Source organism: Siniperca chuatsi, linkage group LG7 (assembly GCF_020085105.1).
Source record: "Siniperca chuatsi isolate FFG_IHB_CAS linkage group LG7, ASM2008510v1, whole genome shotgun sequence".
NCBI lineage: Eukaryota > Metazoa > Chordata > Actinopteri > Centrarchiformes > Sinipercidae > Siniperca > Siniperca chuatsi.
The window spans coordinates 27,564,608-27,587,812 of NC_058048.1; the positions used below are offsets into that span (position 1 = coordinate 27,564,608).

General features: G+C 40.1%; 1 protein-coding gene across 1 annotated transcript in view; it reads right to left on the reverse strand.

Moving 5' to 3' along the window:
- polr1g (RNA polymerase I subunit G) overlaps positions 1-23,173 on the reverse strand; it is a 41,745-nt gene extending 18,572 nt beyond the window's left edge. The window contains exons 1-6 of the mRNA XM_044203647.1: positions 22,938-23,173; positions 22,409-22,553; positions 18,623-21,489; positions 8,809-9,722; positions 8,596-8,680; positions 44-567 (exon numbers count right to left, since the gene is read on the reverse strand). Coding sequence (XP_044059582.1) covers positions 20,688-21,489; positions 22,409-22,553; positions 22,938-23,022 — 1,032 coding nt within the window. The 5' untranslated portion in view covers positions 23,023-23,173 and the 3' untranslated portion in view covers positions 44-567; positions 8,596-8,680; positions 8,809-9,722; positions 18,623-20,687. The remainder of the gene's footprint in view (positions 1-43; positions 568-8,595; positions 8,681-8,808; positions 9,723-18,622; positions 21,490-22,408; positions 22,554-22,937) is intronic.
- Between the last annotated feature and the right edge of the window lie 32 nt (positions 23,174-23,205).

Consider the following 23,205-nt stretch of genomic DNA (forward strand, 5'->3'; position numbering starts at 1 on the left):
GTTAGTTATTGTAAGGTACATCTACTGTACAGGTAATTCATACATGAAGTTTCCACCCAGGAATCTTGTGAAAATGTTCATTCTCTGTGTCAGGTGACTCCAGCAGCCAAAGTTAATATTCTGTCAAAACTCATCTTGCAGCTTTCCCCCTAAAAAGGAAGAGATATTTCCTTTGCAAAGCAAGAGATTGGAGAGTGATGACGTTAGTCAGACACAGGTCAAGGAATTTAACATTTTTAGCAAATGGTTATATGAAAAGATTTGGCAGCAAAACCTCTGCTCTTTGAGGGAGCTCTCAAAGAATCTGAGCACCAACAAGCATTCTGCTGAGAGAACGAAGAACAGAAAAATCCTAGTTAAAAGTTATGCTTTGACAAAAAGCAAAGCACATAAGGAGGAGGTTGGTGAAGCAGCAAACAGCGCTTGCATGAGCGTGTCAGAAAAAGCTGCTTTTTCCCTTCCTTGCTTCTTTCCTACCTTTCTTCTGCTTCAGTCTTTTCTTTCCTTCTTGTCCCTGTCTTCTTCTCTTGTCTGTTTCTCCCTCTCCCTCCTTCCTTCATTGTTATACTGGACAATGGAAGACAACAGAAGAAAGAGAATAAACGTCAGGACTAAGTGGGATTCAAGACAGATTTAGTGATTTGGTGAACTTAAAGTAACCTTGAATCTCTGCATTCCTTTGCTCAGCTTTTAAGTTATTACAGTCCTGGGTCATTTAATAACTGAATGATAATCTGATCAGGCTAAGTGCTTGGAAATAAAGAGGATGAAATTAAGCTTTCTTTATTCCTTCAGGCCAGACAGACGAGATTTGAGGGTTTCGATCCAAAATGCAACGAAGCAGATTTCATTGGGAAAAATTCATCGCTCAGATTGAGAAATATAAATTGATCCTCAGAAATGTCATGAATGGTAGACAAGTCTTCTATTCATGTAAGTCCTGAAGGAAAATCCTTAAAGAAACAGACACTGAACAACTGCTCCTTTAATTGGCAAACACAGCCTGTATTAAAAATTAGTGAAAGAAAAAAAAATTACATTTTTAAATAATCCTTTTTAAACAGATGAGTGGGATCTTCTGCATCAGATAGTTTGGGTCCAAAAGGTCCAAGCAGGAGGTCATAACAGGCTAAACTCAGGAAGGCAGAGAAAACAGCTGGACCACTGAGGTAGAAGCGCAATAGACAAGCTGGCAGGGGATGATTGGAAATGGGCCAGCATACTGTATATGCTACTGGGCTTATGGGGAAGTGGGAGCAGGTGTGCAGGTGGGACTGGCAGGATCTGAAACCACAGGATAGTTAGTACATGGCAGGTGAAAAAAGACAAGGATAATGTGAGACTAGGAATTGGCTGAAATTGTGAGTTATAAGGCTACACTCAGACCATAGTCTGAGTGTGTCTAATAGCTAACTGTTAAAGAAATGCAATGGCTGCATTGGTGTGTTGCCACAAACTAGTGAGAAGATGAAATATAAACAAGTCCAGTTTGAGTAATGGATTAATGAGTTTGAAGTTTATCCGATGCCAAAACAAAGCACAGGTTATAGGCCTCTAGAACAAATTTTCATGATGACAATCATTTTATTCTTTGACTCATTGATTGCGAGGTAAACCGTGATTACGGTATTCACATTATGAACTAGCTGGAATGGGCACTTGTGCATATTTAATTGGCCAATATAGTTTGTTGCCGATGGCATTGCATTGAGTTGCTGCAAAAATTGAGCCAGGTGCAACATTTTTTGCCAGACAACCCTCTGAGTCGGGACCCCCACTGTGACCATGCAGTAGTCTCATTAAAAATAAATTATTAACTGCAACAACTGAAGCCAATACAACATGTTGGTTGTCAACCCTTGTGTGAACTCAAGAGCGTCTTTACCACCTTGTCCAATGTCTGGTTACAGCCCACTTCTTTAATCTCAAGGCTTCTACTGCCCCCAGTAAAATGCCCGTGTAAAATGTCCATGCAGAGTCCTGGAACGTGGACAGCTGGCTGGGCAGCTCTCGGGAAAAATTGAATCATGTCACTTCGGATGGAGCCACTTGTTGTCGAGGTCAGGGGTCAAGTGAATGCTCCATGAAAATGTAAGAATGGAGGAGTGGAGGAGTTTTATGGATGGACAGTTGGAATACAAAGAGACAATTTATGCAACACACTCAGCGTTGGCAAATCCCCCTTTACATAAGTCAGCTTATGGAGCAACAGACCTTCTTAAAACAGGAGAGGTTCAGTCGACAAATATAACTGGAATACACTGTCATTATTACAGAGTAATAAGTACACCACCTCTCCTCTGGCGACAGATGCTGGTAAATAATATTAAATCCATTTTATTTTACCACCATATTACATTTACAAGGAAACATATTATAAAATTGTTTCATATTATCCGACTGTGATATAATTATGCTAAGTCTTTTGAAATAAAGGGATGGGAAGATAACACTTGCTGTATGAAAGGGAGCGACACTATGACTGTTATGATGACCCATTTCTATGAGTTACATAACATATAGAGCACAGTCCCTTTTTGGATTACTGAGAACAGCACAGGATTTTTTATAAATGTATAAATATAGATGGAGGTCAGGGAATGTAGAAAACACACATTTTAACACATTTTTCGTTACAAGAGTCCATATTGCCATGCAGCGAAAATGTAATATTTGTCATTTTGTCACACTGCTGAGCTAGCTGGGTCAAAAAAGTGTGAAGTAATAAAGAATATTTATTCAAGCACAGCACTGGCATACAGCGCTAAGGATCTAGTAGTCTCCGTTTTGGGTGACTTTCTACTTTTCCTCATTTCAGAGGGATTAATTGCACTTTTCTCCATTGCATTTATCTGACAGTTGGAGAGGTTGTCAGGAGTTGTTTTGAAGAACCGTTTAATTGTTTACCATGAGATGAACTTATAAAATTTGTTTTTGGATAAAGATCTTTGGTAACACTTTATATTAAGGTACACATATTCACCATTAACTAGTTGCTTATTAGCATGCATATTATAAGCATATTGGCTCTTTATTAGTCATTATAAAGCACTTATTAATGCCTTATTCTACATGACCATATTCTACAACTACTAGGAGCTAAGAGTAACTGAGTTTTCCCTCAATAGCCTCTTAATTACTGCTTATTGATAGTAAGTAAGGAAGTTGTTGTACATGAATTACAATCTTAATATGCTTCGCTCAGTATGGGCCTTATAAGGTGGTAGTAAAACAAGAATACTCATTCTCCCTTAATAACACTTAATAAATATGGTCTATTCTTATTTAACAAAACGCAAAACTACAAGTGTTAATAGTGTCCAAATAAGGTGAAATGAGGTCTTGCTCATAACTAATTCACTAGCAGTTTGACACATATTAACCCATATAGGTTCCCTGTTCTAAAGTTGCCTCCTCTTCACACTTAGTAAATCCATTATTCCCTACTTGCACAATGTAGTGATATCCGTATATCTGTTTTACAAACTGCATGTGATGTCTGTTTACTTCTGGTTAACTCTACAGTAATGTTACCTTCGCCTACAACTTTAGTAATCACCTTCAAGTGTTTTCCATCCTTAAGTTTGTTACTTCACATTTCACTGTTATCTTTATACATATTGTTATATTATTTACCCTTCGTTTTTATATGTAGTGTGTTTTATCATTCTGATAATCACCTCAGTGTCTTAGATAACCGTTAGCGACATTAGCTAGTCACTCAGCGTAGCACCAACGTTAGCCTGATTTTCACAGCTTAGCTAACATTAGGTCGCTATGGCTCTTTTTTACACTCGGTATCTGGATAAGCTGCCAAAAATGAAAGTGACTGACGTATACTGTCTTGCAAAAGTGAGCTTTTCCAAGTACCGAGTGTAAAAAAAGAGCCAAAGAGACCTAACATTAGCTAAGCTAATATCAATTGGCGCGGCCTTAATGAAACTAAACATGTGCAGGCGTTTACTTATAATGGAACTGTAACAGACTAATAAAGGATTACTTTACTTTAAAGTACTTCATCATGAATTTTTAAACTTCTGGTTTCCACAACAGAAGAGCCATTGACTGACAGGAATACCTTTTGGAGAAAGTTATTTTTTGGATTCTGCACTTTAATTTGCACACAACAGCAGCAGCTAAAAAGGCTGTGTGAGTTAAAGTTTCTCGCAACCAAAGCTAATTGCTGAAGCATGTCTTAGGGAGGGGAAAGTGTTATTAATCCACTTTGCCTGCCATAACTGTTTCCAATGAACAATCCTACTAAGCCAAACCCCCAGTCTCGAGGACTCCGGGCAGAAGGGCTTGTCTGCCTCAACCCGCAGGCAGATGGCTGCCCAGCAGGACTTCAGGGCGAGCGACAGCCCTCCTCCGACTGCCAATTCATCTCTGATCCAGCAGCCTGAACTCTGACCGAAGTCTAAATGAGGGCTCGCACACACAAGGCACTCTGGGAAGGCGGCCCTGCGAGTCATCAGAAGATGAGAGAGGAGAGGCAAGGAAATGGACATACATGATATTTACTGTCCAGTGAGCTGTTAGGAAAGGAAACTATCAGGATAAGACCTTACAATGAGAATTTAAATCACATAATGCAGATATCAGTGCGAAAGTGTTGAAACTTTCTCCAGCTTGTAGTGCATCATACAGGCACTGAGATACACAATACACTGAGCACTTTGTAACATTTGTACATTTGTTTTTATTGTTGTCTGCCAAAGTTTTTCTTTTTGTTACACATCCTTGTGACTCAGTGGGTGTTGGGCTCTGCCAGTGTTGTGCCTTAGCATAGATTCCAACCCTAGTGTCACCAGACAAAAACGTCAATATTGGATGATTCTGAACCCTGGATTAAGTTCAATGCAAACTGTTTTAATCATGTCTAATGCAAACGTTTTTAAAATTGTCACTTTCTACAATATCTGCACATGGCAACTACTGTTTGGTCAACGTTGGGGAATGATTACTGTTATGGTCAATAAAAATGTGAACGTTAACTGTAAATCTGTGACGGCAAACTATGGTTTCCTGCATTTACCACCCCAACCTCCACACCCTGACTTTCAGCCTCGCTACATACATACTTTCCCATAGATATTGGTCTGCTGATTCTGTGTGATTTTTATGGCCAGCACAGAGCAGCCAGGGGATGGAACGTGTTCGGAATGGTGGCCTCAGGATTACATCTCTGCTTTTTGCAGATGATGTGGTTCGGCTTGGCTTTGGATGGATTTGCAGCCGTGAGAACCTGAGGGGATGAGAGTCAGCACCTTCAAGTCTGAGGCCATGTTACTCAAGTGAAAAATGGTGGATTGTTCACTCTAGGCTGGGAGTGAGTTGCTATTCTAAATGATGGAGTTCAAGTGTCTTGGGGTCTTGTTAACGAGTTAGGGTAAGATGAAGCTCGAGATTGGCAGAAAGATTGTTGCAACATCAGCAACAATGCAGATGCTGTACTGAATTGTCATGGGGGGAAAAGAAGCTGAGCCTGAAGGTGAACCTCTCAATTTAGTGGCCGAACTACATTCTAATCCTCACCTATGGTGATGAGCTTGGCGTTGTGACCAAAAGGATGAGATCACAGATACAACTGGCTGAAATGGGCTCATCCTTGGAGCATCTTGGAGAGATCTGGCCTGGGAATGCCTCAGTATACCCCAGGAGCTGGAGGATGTGGCTGGGGAGAAGACTGTCTGGGCTACTGTGATCCGGTCCCGGATAAGCAGCCAAAAATCGATGGATGGATGGATTACTATAAATACACTTATGTTAAGCTACTGTAGCTGGAATGAACAGTTTACAAAACATATAACATCATATAGGTAGAAGCAATGGTGTAGATATGTAGAAGCAATGATTTTACAGCATGTAATTTGTTTACCATATCAATATACATCACGATAATAAAAATGTCAGTAAATAAATAAATAAATAAAATAACTTTTAACTTAAATTTTCAAATGATGCAACTTTTCTTTTAATTATATATCAATAAACATGTTCATGAATAAGTTATTATTCATTGCCATTCTTGCCAATAGCAACCTTTTTTATTGTAAAAATGCTGCTCACATGCTAGCATTGAATGGGGGTACTTTATCATAATTTTTAATGGAATGTATTAAGCTCAGAATTATTGACCAAGGGATTTCATATATTAACTGCACTTCAATTTCAATGCAGAGCAGCTTGTAACAGTAAAATATCAGCACTTCAGACAGGGCTAAATTGTATTGTGTTTTAAATTCAAATGTGTCAAACCACAAGGGGAAAATGGCTTTTATAGTATCAGGTGTTGATTCTGAAGGAGATTGAAGGATTAATAGTATTTTGTCTGCTTAGAAAAAAAGATTCATTTAACCTAATAAAAACTAGAAGAAAAATCAATTTTTTGTTTTTCTGATTTTTTCTATTTAATCTCTTGTTTTCCATAAATCCCACACTGGTTATACCTCAGCTCTGGTAACAGAGAGCTTCACAGACTCAGTCCATGTCTGCATCTGCTGTGAAGGTCAAGTGAAGGATGTCTTCCTTTGTAACCTGCTCACACGCGCGCACACACACACAGGCACGCATCCTTGAGTATGTGCACACATGCAGCCTCAAACTCAGATACTTACGCAAACACACATACATGCTGAATATATGCACACACCAACAAACTGCATGAAACCAGCTCTCATTGTCGGTCTTCCAGGCTTTAATAAACTAGGACTCTGAAAAAGCTTTCGGGATATCGAGCGGTCCAAACAATGGGGGGAAATGGCATTGGGGTTTCCATGGCAACTGCTGCAAGCTGCTAAGAGGGCTGCTTTGAAAACATATGTCAGACTTGACTGGTCTGTTCACAGTGAGCCTAGCAACAGATTCTCTGTGCAGCCTATCACACTGTCTCGCACAGCGTTCACTGTTTTAACATTTGACTTGCTGTCTGTCAGCGGTCTGAAATGATTCTGGGAAGGAAAACTACTCCCAGTACTGAAAAAAAAGACAACTTTAGGCTCCCTGACTGTGAAAGGCAGAAATGTTTGTGTGACCAAATAATTAGCTGAAAAGATCATGTTTTCCTTTTTCCAACTTGTTCTTGAGCAATGGAGCCGCAAATCCTAAAATCCATAACAGCTAATCTCTGCCTCAGAAAAGCAAACGTTCAACATTCACTGAGCACCAAAATATTATCTCCAACTTCCTTATATTGAGTAACAAACGTCTCACTTCCCGCATGGCTCAAAAAAACATCTCTCACCTGTCTCCTCCCCTCTTTCTATCATAACTACAAAGGATTTAGCAGGTGTGAGTCAGAGAGCTTTTAGCTGGATTCAGCTGTACAAGCACAGATCCCTTATGCAATATACAGATCTGAAACAATTAGTGGATTAATTGGTCAGTAGAATGAGAGCTAATGGACAATTCATTAATCATCAATTAATCTTTAAAGTCAATTCTCAAGTAAAGCTGCCAAACATTCACCTGTTCCAGCTTCTTTTGTTCCAGATGATTTTCTCTGTTTTCTATTTTTGTAAATATATGTGGCTTTATATCCAAAAATAACAGCATTGGTTGTTGGTTCAAACACTTAAAATGACCCATGTTTTCAGTTTCCTGACACACAACCTCTTGAGGCTTACCCAGTTCCATGGTTGAGTGTCTGACTTTGACACTGGACACTGCTGCATCTCGTCTCCGACGAACAGTCAACGTTGGTTTCTTTAAACCTGCAATAGGTTATTTTTTTGGCCACTTGGGGGTAGCAGAAGCTGTAAATACTGATATATTAAGTTGCTATTGCTAATGTGTTTGCAAACAATTTATTATTTACACATTCAGCAGATACAGAACAACATTATAATTCATTTGGAGTTGTGTTTATGGCCAACTGATGAATGTAAGTCCAATAGTCACCCTCCTTTTAGCTCTGTTTTGGTCTCGACCAGCTCTTGGGGGAAAATCTGGCACTTTAGCAGCTCAATGCTTCACTACATTCACCAGCTAATGGCTAACTTTGTCTGTCTGCCGTTTGATGTGGGACAGGTATCGTACAGCTGGTTTTTAAAGCTTTTTTCACTCCTGCCTGCACCTGACTGCTGCGGCCAAACGCTATGAGAGTGAACCACAACAGTTCATTTGAGGGCCAGGAAGTCAAAACAATGAGCTGAAAGATGCTCAAAAGGCATTTTTCATAGACTCAACAATTAATTGAATAATCAGGAAAATAATCAATAATGGAAATAACCATTAGCCCTAGGTTTTAATAATACAAAAGTTAAGTAAGATCAGCCTGTAAAATTTACATTGCTGCTCTGTTCAACATCTGTATAATGGCTTCTTTTTCTTTCTTTATGTCCCATGTGGTTGAATTCCTGTTTGTCGTTGCAGAGGTGGTGGGTGGGTTGTAGCAGCAGCAGCTTAGTGCCATATCACTGCCACACAATGTGAAGAGCAAGGTGGGAGGGAGGGTAGGAAGAAAGAAAATGAGAGACATATGAAAATAGATGAGAGGGGGAGGGAGAGAGGGGAGATATGGGAAGAGGAAGGAATTGGAAAACAGGGAGGGAGGTTGATTAGGGGGGAGGAAGAGAGGAGCGAGATGCGTCATACCAAAACATTAGTATGCAATCAAGTTGCTGGTGCGGTAAGGATTGTCGTTGTCTGTCGACGGCTGCCGCAGCCTTTCAAATCTGCACTGCAATGTCACATACACACACACACACACACACACACACACACACTTGTTCAGTGACACCACACAAACAACAGCACTTTTACTCCCTCCATTGTCAGAGAGAAAATAAAGGAAAAGAAAAGAATTACCATTTTCATGTCCGTTTGTGCAGAAGAGCTTCATATATCCAGTTACTGATCCATGTCACACTTTCAGTTTCAGCAGAGGGGCTTATTAGAGGGCTGGAGCTGGAAATGAGCCAGCGCTGTGCACACGCACACATACACACACATACATACAGTAAAGAGCAGTGGATACTCTCATAGTATCAGTATGGTCTTTGTTTTCTCTTACAATAGAATTATTTAATTAGAAAGAGAGGGGCATGTTAAGGAATGAAGAAGATTTGGAATGAGTAGATAGATAGATAGATAGATAGATAGATAGATAGATAGATAGATAGATAGATAGATAGATAGATAGATAGATAGATAGATAGATAGATAGATAGATAGATAGATAGATAGATAGATAGATAGATAGATAGATAGATAGATAGATAAGATGGATTTGGGTTTTGAATTTGTTAGGTTTTCAAAATAAAAGCAAATCTGAGAAAAACCTCTTTAATGTGGCCTCTGGTTTAGTAGAAGGAGAGTACGGGGGATTGGAGGGAATTTATTTATTTGTTTGTTTATTCAGTTTTCCCATTAGCGCTGGCAAAAACAGAAGCTGTTGAGGTGTTTATTATTAAAGAAAAGTAAAGTAAAATGTAAAAATGAGCAGAGCAGGAAACTGAGGAGCTACAGCAGAGTTTCAGTTTCTCTGCGGCAAATTTTAGGCTCGAGCCCTTTGTGATGTTTGTTCTTTCAACAGCATGCCTGAAGAGTATGTGTGTGTGTGTTTGGGTGAGGGGGGGAGGGGGACTCTAAGACATTGATGAGCTGCACCCCTCCTCTCTCTGTTTCTCTCTCTCTCTCTCTCTCCATCGCCATGGTCCTTGGCAGATCCACGTTGCCATGGCAACGCTCACATTGCCGCAGGCTGGCTGGAGCGAGGCGCGCTGGTTGAAAAAGAAAGCAAGATAGAGAGAGAGCGATCACTGCAGAGGGAGGGGAAGGCAGGCGAGAATTGGTTCTCCAATTCATTACCCCTACAACACCTCCCCCCCTACAAAGCGCCCCACTTCCCCCACACTAGCGCTCCCCCATCTCATCTTATCATTGGCATGTGCTTGGCTGGGCTGTGGAAAGGCCTCTGCTCTGCTCAGTAGTCTGAACACGTTGGATCCAAACTTTAAACTGCATTTATTATTCATCCTCCTCCACCTCCTCCTCGGCAGACAGCACCGCAGCCTAACACCCAGCTACACACACACACACACACAAAGAACCTGCTCTGAGACAAGACAGCAAGAAGCTAACACACACACACAGTATTACATAGAGCGGTATATTGCATCATTCTATTACCTTTGGTTAGTCTAATGCATTATAGTGGAGACACAGGCAGGTGTAAGATTACTGTCTGTAGATGGAGGTTAAAGTGACTAACAGGAATTGAAGGCACCTCACTGCCTCAGCTCACATTTGACCCCTGTGACCTTAGTTGAGCCTCTGTATACTGGATAACTGTACAGATTGAGGCGATGAAGTTTTGGTAAAATATTGTTCCAGAAAGTCCCACACAGTTTTTTTGCCTTCAAAGCAGAAGCAAGATTCTTAATTCTTATCTATGATGCTTAACGTTCTCAGTTTTGTCAGTTTTTCACTTAAAAATGTTGACACATTTCTTTTTCCCGATATTCACCCAAATTGTATATTCCCACACATCCAAAAGTTGTTGTTTTTTCCTGCTGAAAACAGACACTGATCACTCCAGTTTATAGTAAAGGAGTTCGTTTGGTCGATGACAGCTCTGAATATCCATCATGTAATACCAAGGGATGGGAAAAATAGGGGAAAAACACAAAAAAGTTGCTGATTATGTGCAGTTCCTCATAGTAATATTTTTGTTAACTTTATCTAACAGTAACAGTTTCACCCAGAACATAGTACTATTGATGTTTTTAATTAAAAATAAGGACTGATTCCCATTTTGTAAATAAAAACAGAAAATACCTTTAAACCTTGGCTGGTCTATATAATAGTCACTGCTACTTCTCCGTCCAGCTGCAGCACCTTTCCAGCTCCTTCAGTCAAATGTCACTCTGTGCTCCTCAAACATGAACCTGCCTCACTCCCTGAGCTGATCTTTGACCTCTTGACCCCTCAGCTGCTACACTGACAACACAGTATTACGACACAGTATCATGGCAGTTTGTGAAATAGTCACGAAATGTAATCTATAGGATTTGTGTTGATGGGACCACTGGCACTCCACCATTTGAATGTATTGATTTGTGAAATTTTTTTGGGAGACCGCATGCTATTTTGTTCTGTAAAAAAAGGAGAGCCATTGAACTCAGTCTCCCACAATCCTCCAGGTATTCACATGGAGGTGTGAACTCCCCCCATGGACCCAGCTTCCAGCTACCATTGGTCAGTCTGACCTGTGGCCCGTGATGTCACCAGGTCAATAAAAGGGTCATCGGCCATTGTTCTTTCTCTCTTTTCCTCATGGCTTCATCTACAGCACTGCTGCTCAGCAGCAGCTGCCACCACCACCACCACCTTGTAATCTGCTTGGAGTGGACACACAACAGAACCAAACTCTCTCTTACAGCAGCGACACGAGGGCCTGCGTAAGATTTCTGCAACAATACTTATTTAGCGCCAGTGGCTACTACACAAAGTTTGCCAGCTAACTTGAACTTTGAGGAGAACAGCAGGCAGAGCCACCGGTTCCTCCATCTGCTCAAACGGACTGCACAAGAAGGACGTTTCTCCAATCGGAACCAATTCTTCCCTGCCTGGCTCATGGCCAGCTAACAAGGAGGACCACAAAGCAACTTCTTCCTTTACGGACTGGTAATGTAACTACTGGATATATATCTGGGAATAACAAAGCATAGCAGAGTACATGGCTAAGCACAGGACTGTGTTACTTATAAAGTATCTGTATTGATTTGGCTCATTAAGTTTTATTGTTGTGATGTGTTTTCACCGTTAGGTTATTTTGGTAGCCACACGCTAAGTTGATGTTAGTGATGTTCACACAGACAGGGTCTTGCATGCAACTAACTATCCTCTTTTGTAACCTGGCACCGTTTATCTTACACAGTTCACACGTACACTTCAATTTGGCCCTTTAACAGAGCCACACTCTTTAACATACATGGCCTTGCCGCAAATTTTGAATTTCCTTTCTTTGTCTAACCATGCAGCCGCTGCTCAGTCACCATTTTGAATTAGATTTAATTAGTTTGATGCCATTTTGGACCCAAGCAGCCATTTTGGATCACCCCCCCACACACACACACACCCTTTTGTTCTTTAGCTTAGTGCATTTATTAGTTATAGTTATACTTCAAATTGTGTATTTTTGGTTTGTTTATCTTTTAATTAATGCTTGTGTATAATTATGATGGTTTCTTTAATGTTGCACAAGAGTGAATAATGTCCCATCCCCTTCTATGTTGAACTCCAAATCCTTTAACCTACTATCTATTAATGGTAATTTTGGTTACAGTTATTAATTTAATTATTAATCTGAGTTACAAATTGATAGTTTAGTGTATTTTATGAGACTGAATTAATTGATTTGGCTATCCTTTCCCTTGTTTAAGGATGGTGCCCCCTAGGACTTTATTAAAGTTATTATTTATGATTATCTTTGATAATTTTGATGGCCAAATTTAATTGGTTGCATCAACAACATTTGGTGCCCCTTTAACCATTGTAAAGCCCAACAGTGTACATGGACACGAATTTTACTTTTTTTTTCGTGATACTCAGCATGACTTTCAAATTAATGTATTTCGTGCCTGCTTCACTTTTTTTTTGTGATCAAGTTAACAATAATAAATATGCAATATCCAGTTAGACTTTCAAAATAAAGCTTGCTGAGAAACATTTCAGGTGATGGTCGCAGTTTGATTAGGTTTAGGCACCAAAACTACTTGGTTAGGTTTAGGAAAAGATCATGGTTTGGGTTAGAATAAATACGTCCTGAAAACAATCAATGTTGACTATTGGTTTCATACAGGAAACAAACCCCGGTGGTTTCCCATCTGAAAGTCCTGTGTTTTGTCCTTTGTCGCACTTTATACTACCTTCATCCTTATTAGTTTGAAAGTTGTTCTGAGTGTCATGAAAAAAAAAATTGTGTCCATTTACACGAATCTATATAAATTCTGTGACAATTTCACAAACTGCCATGATACTGGGTTGACACTGAACAGTGAAAGTGGTGCATTCAAGGGGACTAACCCACTCAGTCTGGGTTGCTAACATATAGTATGGCTGAACAGGTCTGGAGCTGAATCCCACCATGAACCTCACCTCAGATCCTCCCCTCCTGCAACTATTCTATTTCTCTTTTCTCTTTCCTACTGTCTCAATTAACAAATCAAGAAAAAATGAACAACCTTTACACTAAAGAAATGCAAAGAACTGTTGCTCGGTGCTGCTCATGTTAGATTTATTATAAGTATAAGTATTTTCACATTTGTACAATGATCAGAATAATGGATCAGACATAAGATTCCCCTGAGAGAAGCAATTTCACTGCACCTGTAGTACTAGGTTACATTATTGTTTTGTGTCCTCCACTGCTTTTCCACAAAGGATCCAGAATCCAGAATAATGATGCCATTACAGCTCCAACTGGGGCAGAATGGAGCATTTTACAATTCACTTAATGATTGACGAAGGCATATATTATATCTTAAAGGGTAAGAAACATTATGATGTCTGCTGATATTTAAGTGTTGCTTATTAATACGAGTTTTTATCACCACAGGTGCATAAATAAAACTGCCGTTCCCAAAAGATTAAAATTAATGTTTGGTAGGTTCAGGCTTATTCCAACCACTTATCACTCATTTACTCTGCCTCCATTCACTATGTTTGCATGGATGTTTTGCCACATTAAATGATATCCCACACAACGGTCCAATCTCACTGTCCACCTTCATCAACTCAGACTCAAGCACTATGTATAGTTGTTTTACACAATAACAATTTCAACAATTTTAAAACTGGTTTCATCTGACAAATCTACTCATTGATTGATTGTTTGTGTATTGCAGTTCGCTTGAGTCTGGTGTTTCACAGCAGGGACGCTGGGCTGTTCCACCTCGTCGTTCACCTGTGAACAAGCAAATAATGTGCATTGATTTATGACTCTATCAAAATAGGCTATTTGGTAATTGAGGAGTATAATGTAAGACTCTAAGCTAAGCTAATTGTAATAGTACATTGAAATCTGTCATGCACAAACTTACCTCTGCCTGTTATTCTTCTCCCAGGGTGTTCGGGCAAAAGAATTCCGGTTTACACACCGACTATTAGTTCCAGGAGGGTAGCAGCAAGCAGGAAGTGGGTAGAGGGGAGTTTACATACCCAAATGTGAATGGTGTGTTTTCAAAAACAAGCTGTTGAAGCTAGCTTAGCCAACCTGCTAACATTAGAATTCCACTTTATTGCTTTACTGCCTGAAATCATGTTGGTTTTCTTTTACTCCAGAATTGGAGGTTATTTCTGCCCTCAAGGGCTGGAATGTGGCGAGCCTTAATCTTGCAGAGGTCAAAGTACAGTACAAACTCTGGACGAGGCAAACAAGGCCAGATGAAAAAGGGAAAATATCACTTTGTCCCCAAATTAACTTTTATCCAATATATATTCAAGCATTCATTTCAAAAACAGAAAGCACCATTTATTTTATAGCATGTACATGATGTTTTGAGGATTTTATGCCTTTGCAAGGAAACAACTCATAATATGACACAAGAGCTGGGTGAGAAAAGTGTCTGTTGGCATCCACGGTGACGTCTGCACCCTCTTTACAGTGGAAAATGTACCTGTTTTTTTACACCCTTCACTTAAAGACCGAGCATCCTCCACAGCTGCAGGTGTGACTTCATGTAATGTGACACTGCAGTGAAGTGCTGGAGGGGAGGGACAGGTTTGGGAAAGAACCATAGGCCCTGTTTACACCTGGCATTAACATGCGTCTTGGGTGATCCGATCACAAGTGGAGAGCTAGTATAGGACGCATTGAGATCCAATTGAGAGCTACACTCAAGGGCCGCCTACTCAACTGACGTCCTCTTTGTAAGCAACTTGGCAACTGTGTCACTAGATTTAGCGACTTTTCAGACCCTCTTAGTGACTTTATTTCTAAAAAGCAACTAGTGACAAATTTAGTGACTTATTCAGACTATCGGGGAAAAGGCGAGAAAAATAAATATTATTTATTAAATATTATTAATAAAATATATTATATTGTAATTCATTTCCATGCATGCTGTGGCTCTTCTGCTAACAGTGTGCCTCTTCCTGTCCTCTTGCCTTGTGCACAATAGTTAATTTGATCTTGTAAATATTTAAATTTGTTATTAAAATTTTATTTTTTACTTCAAATACGATGTCCCTGGAGTCAATTTGTGACTATTTGGTCAGAGATTTCTCTATCTATGTTTTATATGTCCTAAATGAAGGTGATCGCTCCCTCACTGCATTAAGCTGTATGCAAATTAATACATGATGTCATCAACATGCAAATGAGCATATGACATCACCTGGCGTCTTTTAGCTACTGATCGAGCTAGTGCTAGCTACTTTCATTGGAAAAAAGTTGGCAACACTGTTTGTAAGAGGAACACACCAACAGTGACATATTAAAATGCAAAACAACAAGAAGAAGCCACAGCAGGTAAAATGGATACTCGTGGATGGAGTACACACGAAATACGCTGTCTGATGTCCTCCGGCTGCTCTGTCTAAGGTGGTTTAATAAAGCTAATAAAGCTTTATTTAAGCTTTAACGCTAATGGGACCGCTAGCTGCATGGCGAACTGGGATAACTAGCTAACGGCAGCTACAGTTAGCAGCAGTTAGTGGTTACTTTAGCAACAAGTTAAGCTATCTATCCATCAGGAAACTCCATAAATCACAGAGAATTGAAGAAGAGCAGCCAGAGGACATCAGAGGGAAAACCAGAAAATATTTTCTCCATAAAATATGATCCGGTTTCACCAAAATCAGTGAATAAAGTTGTGTTTTTGTACAGTAATCGGTGAGGTAACTTCATCAAATTCAGGCGATGGTCTGGACCAGATCACCAAAGACGCATGTTAATGCCAGGTGTAAACAGGGCCATAGAGATTCACCTTACATAATCAGGCTGATATGATTCGATGTCTCCCTCCCCCTCTACTGCTACTCTCAGGGTCTAATTCATTGCATTTTTCATACTGGTTAGGCAGGCACAGAGGGACTGAAACTGGGGTTGCCATCGCCCTTTAAACTTTCATTTATGTGAGGAAATTGGAATGAGAGAATGATGTTTTTCATCAACACTATTTTTCTTATCTCATACAAACTCGTGAACATACTCACACCTGCAGGCTGCACAGTACAGCTGCGTTCTTCTGGAGAAGTTAGTCAGGTGCCCTGCTCAAGGGCTCAGCGGACATTGTTAAAGAAACAGAGACCATTACTCATTCACTTTCCCCCACTCATAATTTTCCCAGCAGGTGTGTGAATTTGTACCTTCGGGTCACCAACTTGCTTCTCTAAAAAGAACCCAGTTATTTTTTTGTTCCTTGGAAACAAATGTAATGAAAAAGGTGTAAATGACGACCCAGTCAGAGCTTCTGTGTGCAACAAAGAGAGAGAAACCCACCAAAAAGGGCAGTAATGGTGGATGTGAGAGCTGCTATATTGAGGGAGATTTTAATTCTGTGACTGCATCCTCTTGTGTACTTGAAATATGATCGTGAACTCTAAATGTGACGGAAATTAGATGAGAATATGACGCATCCTCTTGACCACACTGCTATGCAACACACACTCAGTCAGACTACTGATGCAACCACAATGAAAGATTAAGAAAATGGCAGAAACTGTATAACAAGTAATATAAATGTCATTCTGCTACAGACCTGGTCAACCAGCTCATGCTTTATTCAGCTCATACAGTATTCTACAGGATCAATAAGGGAGGCTTTTACTGCCCTACATACTGCATAATGGCCATAATACTGTATACTGTAGTCCACAGGTGGTTGATTAAGTTGTTAATGAATACCAGTTCTTGATTACTTAAACAGCTGTTGAGGCCTATACTTCATTTCAGAATGCAGACAAAGAGTGATTTGGAAACGCAAAGTCGATTTCCACAAGGACCGTCCACTGAAAATATTTCAGCTTCAAAGCCTAAGGGCTCTCATTGTCAAGACTAAAACCAAGTGACAATGCAATACCATATTAGCCCTTCACTTGACATTTTTGTTGAATCCCTGCTATGATTGGCAAATGTATTCATTTCTATTGTGAAACAGTGAGTTTATAATTAAGCTCAGACTCAGTGCCAGAGCTGTGTGTGTGTTTTGTCAGTGTTGCAATTCTGACTGGCTATGAATAGAGGTTGACAAGGGCAGCTACATTTAAATTTGATTTATTTTCAAAGTATCTGTCTAATTACAGTATATTCAATGTATTTCCTAATGAAACAGGGTGCTGGTGGAGGACCAAGCAGCAACCATGACTGGCCGAGTGGTGAAGCCAAGTGACTTAAGTTACGTTCAAACTGAACGTACAGCAAATTTTAGAGGTGGCATGATGCAAAAACTCAAGTGAAATCACCCAGGGCAGCACAAATTTGGGCAAGGACACCCCATTTTGGCTCTGATGAAGACACAGTAGTGTTGAAACGTTAGTCTGTTTGCACAATTAAAGGCTGCAAATCAATCAGTGTGCTCCAGTCTGTTTTTCCTTTAGGCAAAGACGTGTGTGTTAAAAATGCTTTGTGAGCCAAAATTTTCTCCAATCCAAAAGCTTTATGACTCCAATTCATTACATGTACAGAGGCAAGAAAAAAAGGAGAGGGGTCTGGAGGAAAACAGAACGCGAGTCAGCATCCTGCATCCACAAAAAGTATGTGTAACAGGAAGGAAAAAAATGTATTTACAGGTAAGGGTGTGGATAACAATTTTATGTGGAAAAAAAGATTACTGATGATTATTGTCTATTTGTTTAATTTAAGCTGTGTACTATTACATCTGTTCAGCTTAGTTTAGGCTATATTGGTTGTTTTGGCTGAGGTTAAGTAACAAATAAAGCAGTTTTAACTGAGTGTGCAGACTATGTATTTGATAATGGGTCGGGTCTGGAACTGGTTTAGAGATACAGTAATTGCGGATAATCGGCTCTAGAACAGACCTTTGCTGGTGCAAGGTGGGTGCAGGTTTACAAAACGGGACCATGAAGAATTTCAAAATTCACAATAAATGTCCCAGTAAGGAGGTAATATATCTTAAAGAGACACATTTTGCTGTAGTATTGGCTTGACTGACAGGTGTCTTCACCTATTAGAGTCACTCGTGGTGGTTGGTGCTCGCTGGTTGCAATGTCTGGATCCAAAATGAATGTGGTGTTGTTTTTTAGTCACACTACTGGACATAACGCAGAATTGGGAAATCACATGGAGAGAGGAATTTTATTCAATAGTTCAAAAAACTAGTGTAGTTTTTATTTGTTCTTACTGGTTTAACATGAAGTAACTGGCACAGAGACAATTTTCAAGGAAGGAAAATAAATGGCATCTTAAAAATAAAAGAAAATAAAGACAAATTCTGTTTTTAAAGGAAGTTTGTTAAGGAGATTTAGCAAACAGAGTAAAACATTTTTCATTTCACTGACTTTACGCTCAGGCAGCTACACACACACACACACTCTTTCAGCTACACAGGCATATGCACTCAAGCCTGCAGACTCTGGCTCTGAAGCACAGACATTCACACACACATTCAACATACCTGTGAGGATACACATAAATCTGGCATTAGATGTGACTCACGGGGAAACGCTTGATCCAGCATCTGACATCTGTGGCTCTCTGCTTTAATGGCTGCCTGCTAAATCAAAAAATTAGACATCAATTCAGTGAGTAGAAAATTATTTTAAAAATTCTTTGGTATGTTAATGTAAAAAAATTTAACTCTAACATGGTTTGTTCACTTTGGGTCCAGTTGACCCCTTAGAAGGAGTAAAGCCTGTAAAACAAAATGTGAATGTACACAAGGCTGGATCACTAAAGCCTTGTAGCATGTGCAGAGGGTTACTACAGATGGTGAGAGTGTGATAGCGCCAGAGGTGCCTGAGCTCATTAAGAAACAGGACCATACTCCGGTGCAGAGCAAGGAGAGGGGAGCAGTGGAGGGAGGGAGGAGGGGAGGATGCAGAGCCTGGACTGAGATTTTTCACCTCAGTGTCACTGAGATCTGATGATTTGCTTCTGTCGGAAAATGGAAAAAATATAAATCCTTTCTTTGTGTGTGTGTGTCTGGACAGCAACAGAAGATCTGTGTTACATTAGTGAAAATAAATGGTAGCATGTAAATAATAATCTCAGAGGTTATCCAGAGACTGCAGGCTGCTGCTCCACACAGGAAACAGGCTGGAGTGTGGCGCCATCTCCCTGTCACAACTGCTTATTTCTCTGTTGCATTAATTGAAAGGAATTTCTGCTGGCAATGAATATGCAGAGATTTATAGACTTGGTATCAACCACTATAGGTTTTTGATGCCAATATTTTGTGCCGAGATGCAGTATTATTTAAATATGACTTTTAGCATGCCAACAGATTATAGCCATGAAGAGTTTCCTGCATAGTTTGAGTCATGGCAGAGTTGAAAAGCCACTGAAAAGATCATAAAGATCATCATGAAACTCTGCACTGGACCTACTTGATGGAAGAGACAAAATGCTTCACTGATTTTAATGTGCAAAGAAAGTGCAATTTAATCAGATTTTCAAACTCGTTCCAGTTGTGTTCAGGGAGAAACTTCCATCGCATCAGAATTGGTGACACGACCATCTGATATTTACTAAAAGGTCAATTTTGTTCCAATACATTAATCTGAACATATCAATACATTTATTTCACAATACAGTGTATTGCCAAATATACTACTATCGCTGTTCATTCATAAAATAATTTTATAAACTTAAATGTCTGTCCACAGATCAGACTCTCTAGTTTAATAAATGCAAACTCTTGCCTTCTTTCCCCAATGACGTGATTTCCACCAAAAACCAGACCATTAGAAAACTACCGATCTGTAAATTGTGTACTTCCTTATTGTTGCACAATTTAAAAGCTGCAGTCTGAGTTACAACAAAGTTAAAGTTTCATTCCTTCTGGATGAAATCACTGCTCTAACAAGGCATGGGAGGAAAATGTTGTGCTGTACTGGCACACTTGCACCAGCCGACTGCAGGACCAAAACACAAACACGCTTTATCATTTTCATTTCATTTCCTTTAATCACTTTTATAACGTGTTTTCCTGCAAACGCATAATTTATCCAATACATGTGACTCAGATCCTCAAAAAAAATAACATTCTGTGACAATGAACCATTATTCTGTCTTTATATCACCTCTGGTTTTCTGAACCTGCTGCCAAACCAGTGATGGTACCAGCCTGGTTGTGTAAATATGTACACAAAAACAGCAACACAGTGTGAGCATAATCCCATAAAATGTGCCACGACTTAACAGACACTGGCAGAAAATGCAGAACTTCCCCCTATGTACACTCTTACTCCCCCTTGTACTCATAGATGCTTGCGGCTGCACACATTCTTTGTGTGTAAAACTGTCACTTTCTGAGCTCAAAATGATAGGAACATTGGCCTCAAAGATGCTGCGATGAATCCACTTCATAATTCATGTCACTCTTCAATTGATTCAGGATGTGTTCTTTTTTTTCTGAATGCAATGTCCTGCCAAAGAAAGCCTTGTATTATGCAATCTATCGATAAGAGGGAGTAAATTAGTAGTAAATTGGCTCCAAGACGTGTTCATAAGGTCAAAAATAAACAGACAAATGAACAAAACTAAACATCAAACTGACAGACTAGTCGTTATCAGTTTTGCTTTTCTTCTTCTTTTTCTTCTTCTTTCCCGAGCCCTCCACTACATCGCCATACATGTCTATTGGTTCACATTTCACTGTTACCTCTTCCTCCTTCACCCTCACACTGGGCTCCACGCCCTCCTCCACCTCCTCTCGCTCCTGGTCCTTCTTTTTCTTCTTCTTCTTCCTCTTCTCCAAAACGTCACCCTCCTGGAAGGGGTGCTCCATCATCACTTCATCCTGATTTTCAGCTACAGGTTCCTCTTTCACTCTCACAAGCTTTTCCACCTCCTCTTCTCGCTCTGTCTTTATTCGCTTTTCTTTCTTTTTCTTTTTCTTCTTTTTCCTCCCCTCCTCCTCCTCCTCCTGCCATGTTTCTTCTATGAATCGTTTGACTACCAGGGGGCGGAGAGTTGTGGACGAGGGCCCAAAGGCGGCTCCATCCGCCTCACTCTCTGCCACGCAGGTCAACGTGGGAGTCTTACTGCCGAAGGGGTGGAATCGCTGTTTCAGCCCCGGCGGTATGGAGGGTGCTGGAGCAGCAGGGATGACCTGAGGGGCCTGGTTGGCGCTGCTGTCTCCATAGCTCTCACACACATTTAGCAGGCCTGAAAAAGTAGGGCCAAAAACCACTCCATCTGATGACTGTTTGTCGCTGGTGAGCAAGCAGAGCTCTGAGGTACAGTGGCTGGATGCCAGGATGCTGTATATCTGCTGGCCATTCACAGTCTTGGTTGTGCCTGCAGCAGTAGGAACCTTCAGGGTCTGGAGACCTGAGAGGGGCACCTTGATGCCACTGAAACTGAGGGGAACGGAGGGGATAGAGGTGGGGTTAGGCATCATTCACACAAAGCATGCCGGGAAAAGTTTACTCAAGTTAAGACGTTTACACCAAACTACATCATTTTCTCAGACTGCTATTGAATTTCAGCATGACGTCCGTCTCCAGCTCCACCAGCTGGCCCCAACGGACACAAACTGCCCTGTCAGGTACTTCATGTTGTGTCTGTCTTACCTCTAATGCTGCCACAGAAATTGCTGCAGAGTTTGTTTAAAGTGAGACTATGTAACTTCAGAAAGAAGAAATTACACATTCTCTCACTTACAAACGTAAGTTGAATTCATAAGCAATAAAATGCTTCATTGCTTGTTCAATACACTAAGGAATTTTGCTAATATAGCCTTACTTGGTCTGGTACAACCAATAGCTTATGATGGCTAATGTTTGCTACACAGCAAACTTTAAATAGATATTGCTGTGTAACTGGCATTTCCGAGTCACTCTTATCTACTTGTACTACTATTAGGCGTCGTTTTAGCATTTACCATTATTCTGTCATTGTAACTTGCGCCACAGTTGTCGCTCCTTAGTAAATGTTACATTGGCTCACTTTAATTTATTGGCACGATTTATGCAGCCTCAAAACTGGGAGAGAAAAAAGCAGTGATCCACTGTAGCTAAAGTTTAAGATTTTGTAATGTGAACCTTTGCTATGACATCAAAACAGGTTTGTTACTCAGTTTATGAGATTATTTGGAAGCTGTCAAGTGTTTAGTAGATTGAAACGTATGCAAAGTTTAACATACCCAAATACCCAATAAATGTATAGTGACAAAAACTGCCTGTAAGAAAATACATTTCTGAATAACTTGTTGTACGTTTGACTATGCATGAGAGACAGAGACAAGGAAACAGACGAAAGGGGAAAGCTTGTACCAACCATTCTGGGTTAAAGCTGGCAGGAGCTTTAATGAGCCATAACTCATTATTGTTGTTCTTCAGACTCTCTGTAAGGGTGCTGCTGCAGGGCTTATGGCAGAAAGACACAAAGTCAGCAGGACACTGGTACCTGGTGGTCTTCTTATCTGTGGATCCAAACAGCACGCTTTCATCATTGCATCAATAAAATAACGAAATACAGAGAACAACCCAGACAAAGAACATAAATGGTATGTGTGCTCACTTTTCACTGGATTAACTTGTGTGCATCCTATATAAAGATTTTCAATGGTGAAGGAGTTTTAATGAGTCAAAGACTAAAAGTTAGACGTTAACCCTAAAAAATACGGGGCTCCGCCAGTCACAGCCTACTGTAACAGTTACTTTGTATTTTTACTTGCTTGCATTGTATTTCTGAAGGAAACTGCTTCCACGAAGCTGGTCTAACTGAACTAACTATAAGGGTATCAGCCAACCAACACCAGCTTTGTGTTGGTTGGCTGTTTATTTTCCAATGCGTGTGAACTTACCGGATTCGTTTTGCTTTACAGGTGATTTTGTGGTATGATTGTCCGCTTCATCTTCGCTTGATGAAGATGATATGTCTCTTGGCATTTTTATGTTTAAAAATAACCACAAAGTACTAAAATTAAACGTTTTATACCTCAAAACGCGTGGCTACGGAGAACGCACATGTGTTGACACCAAATGAACTATGACCTTTAGCGTTAAAAACTTCCCTTCCGTGCCAGTTTGGTTGTAGTTCCAAAACCAGGCACGGTGAGTTGGTTTGCATTG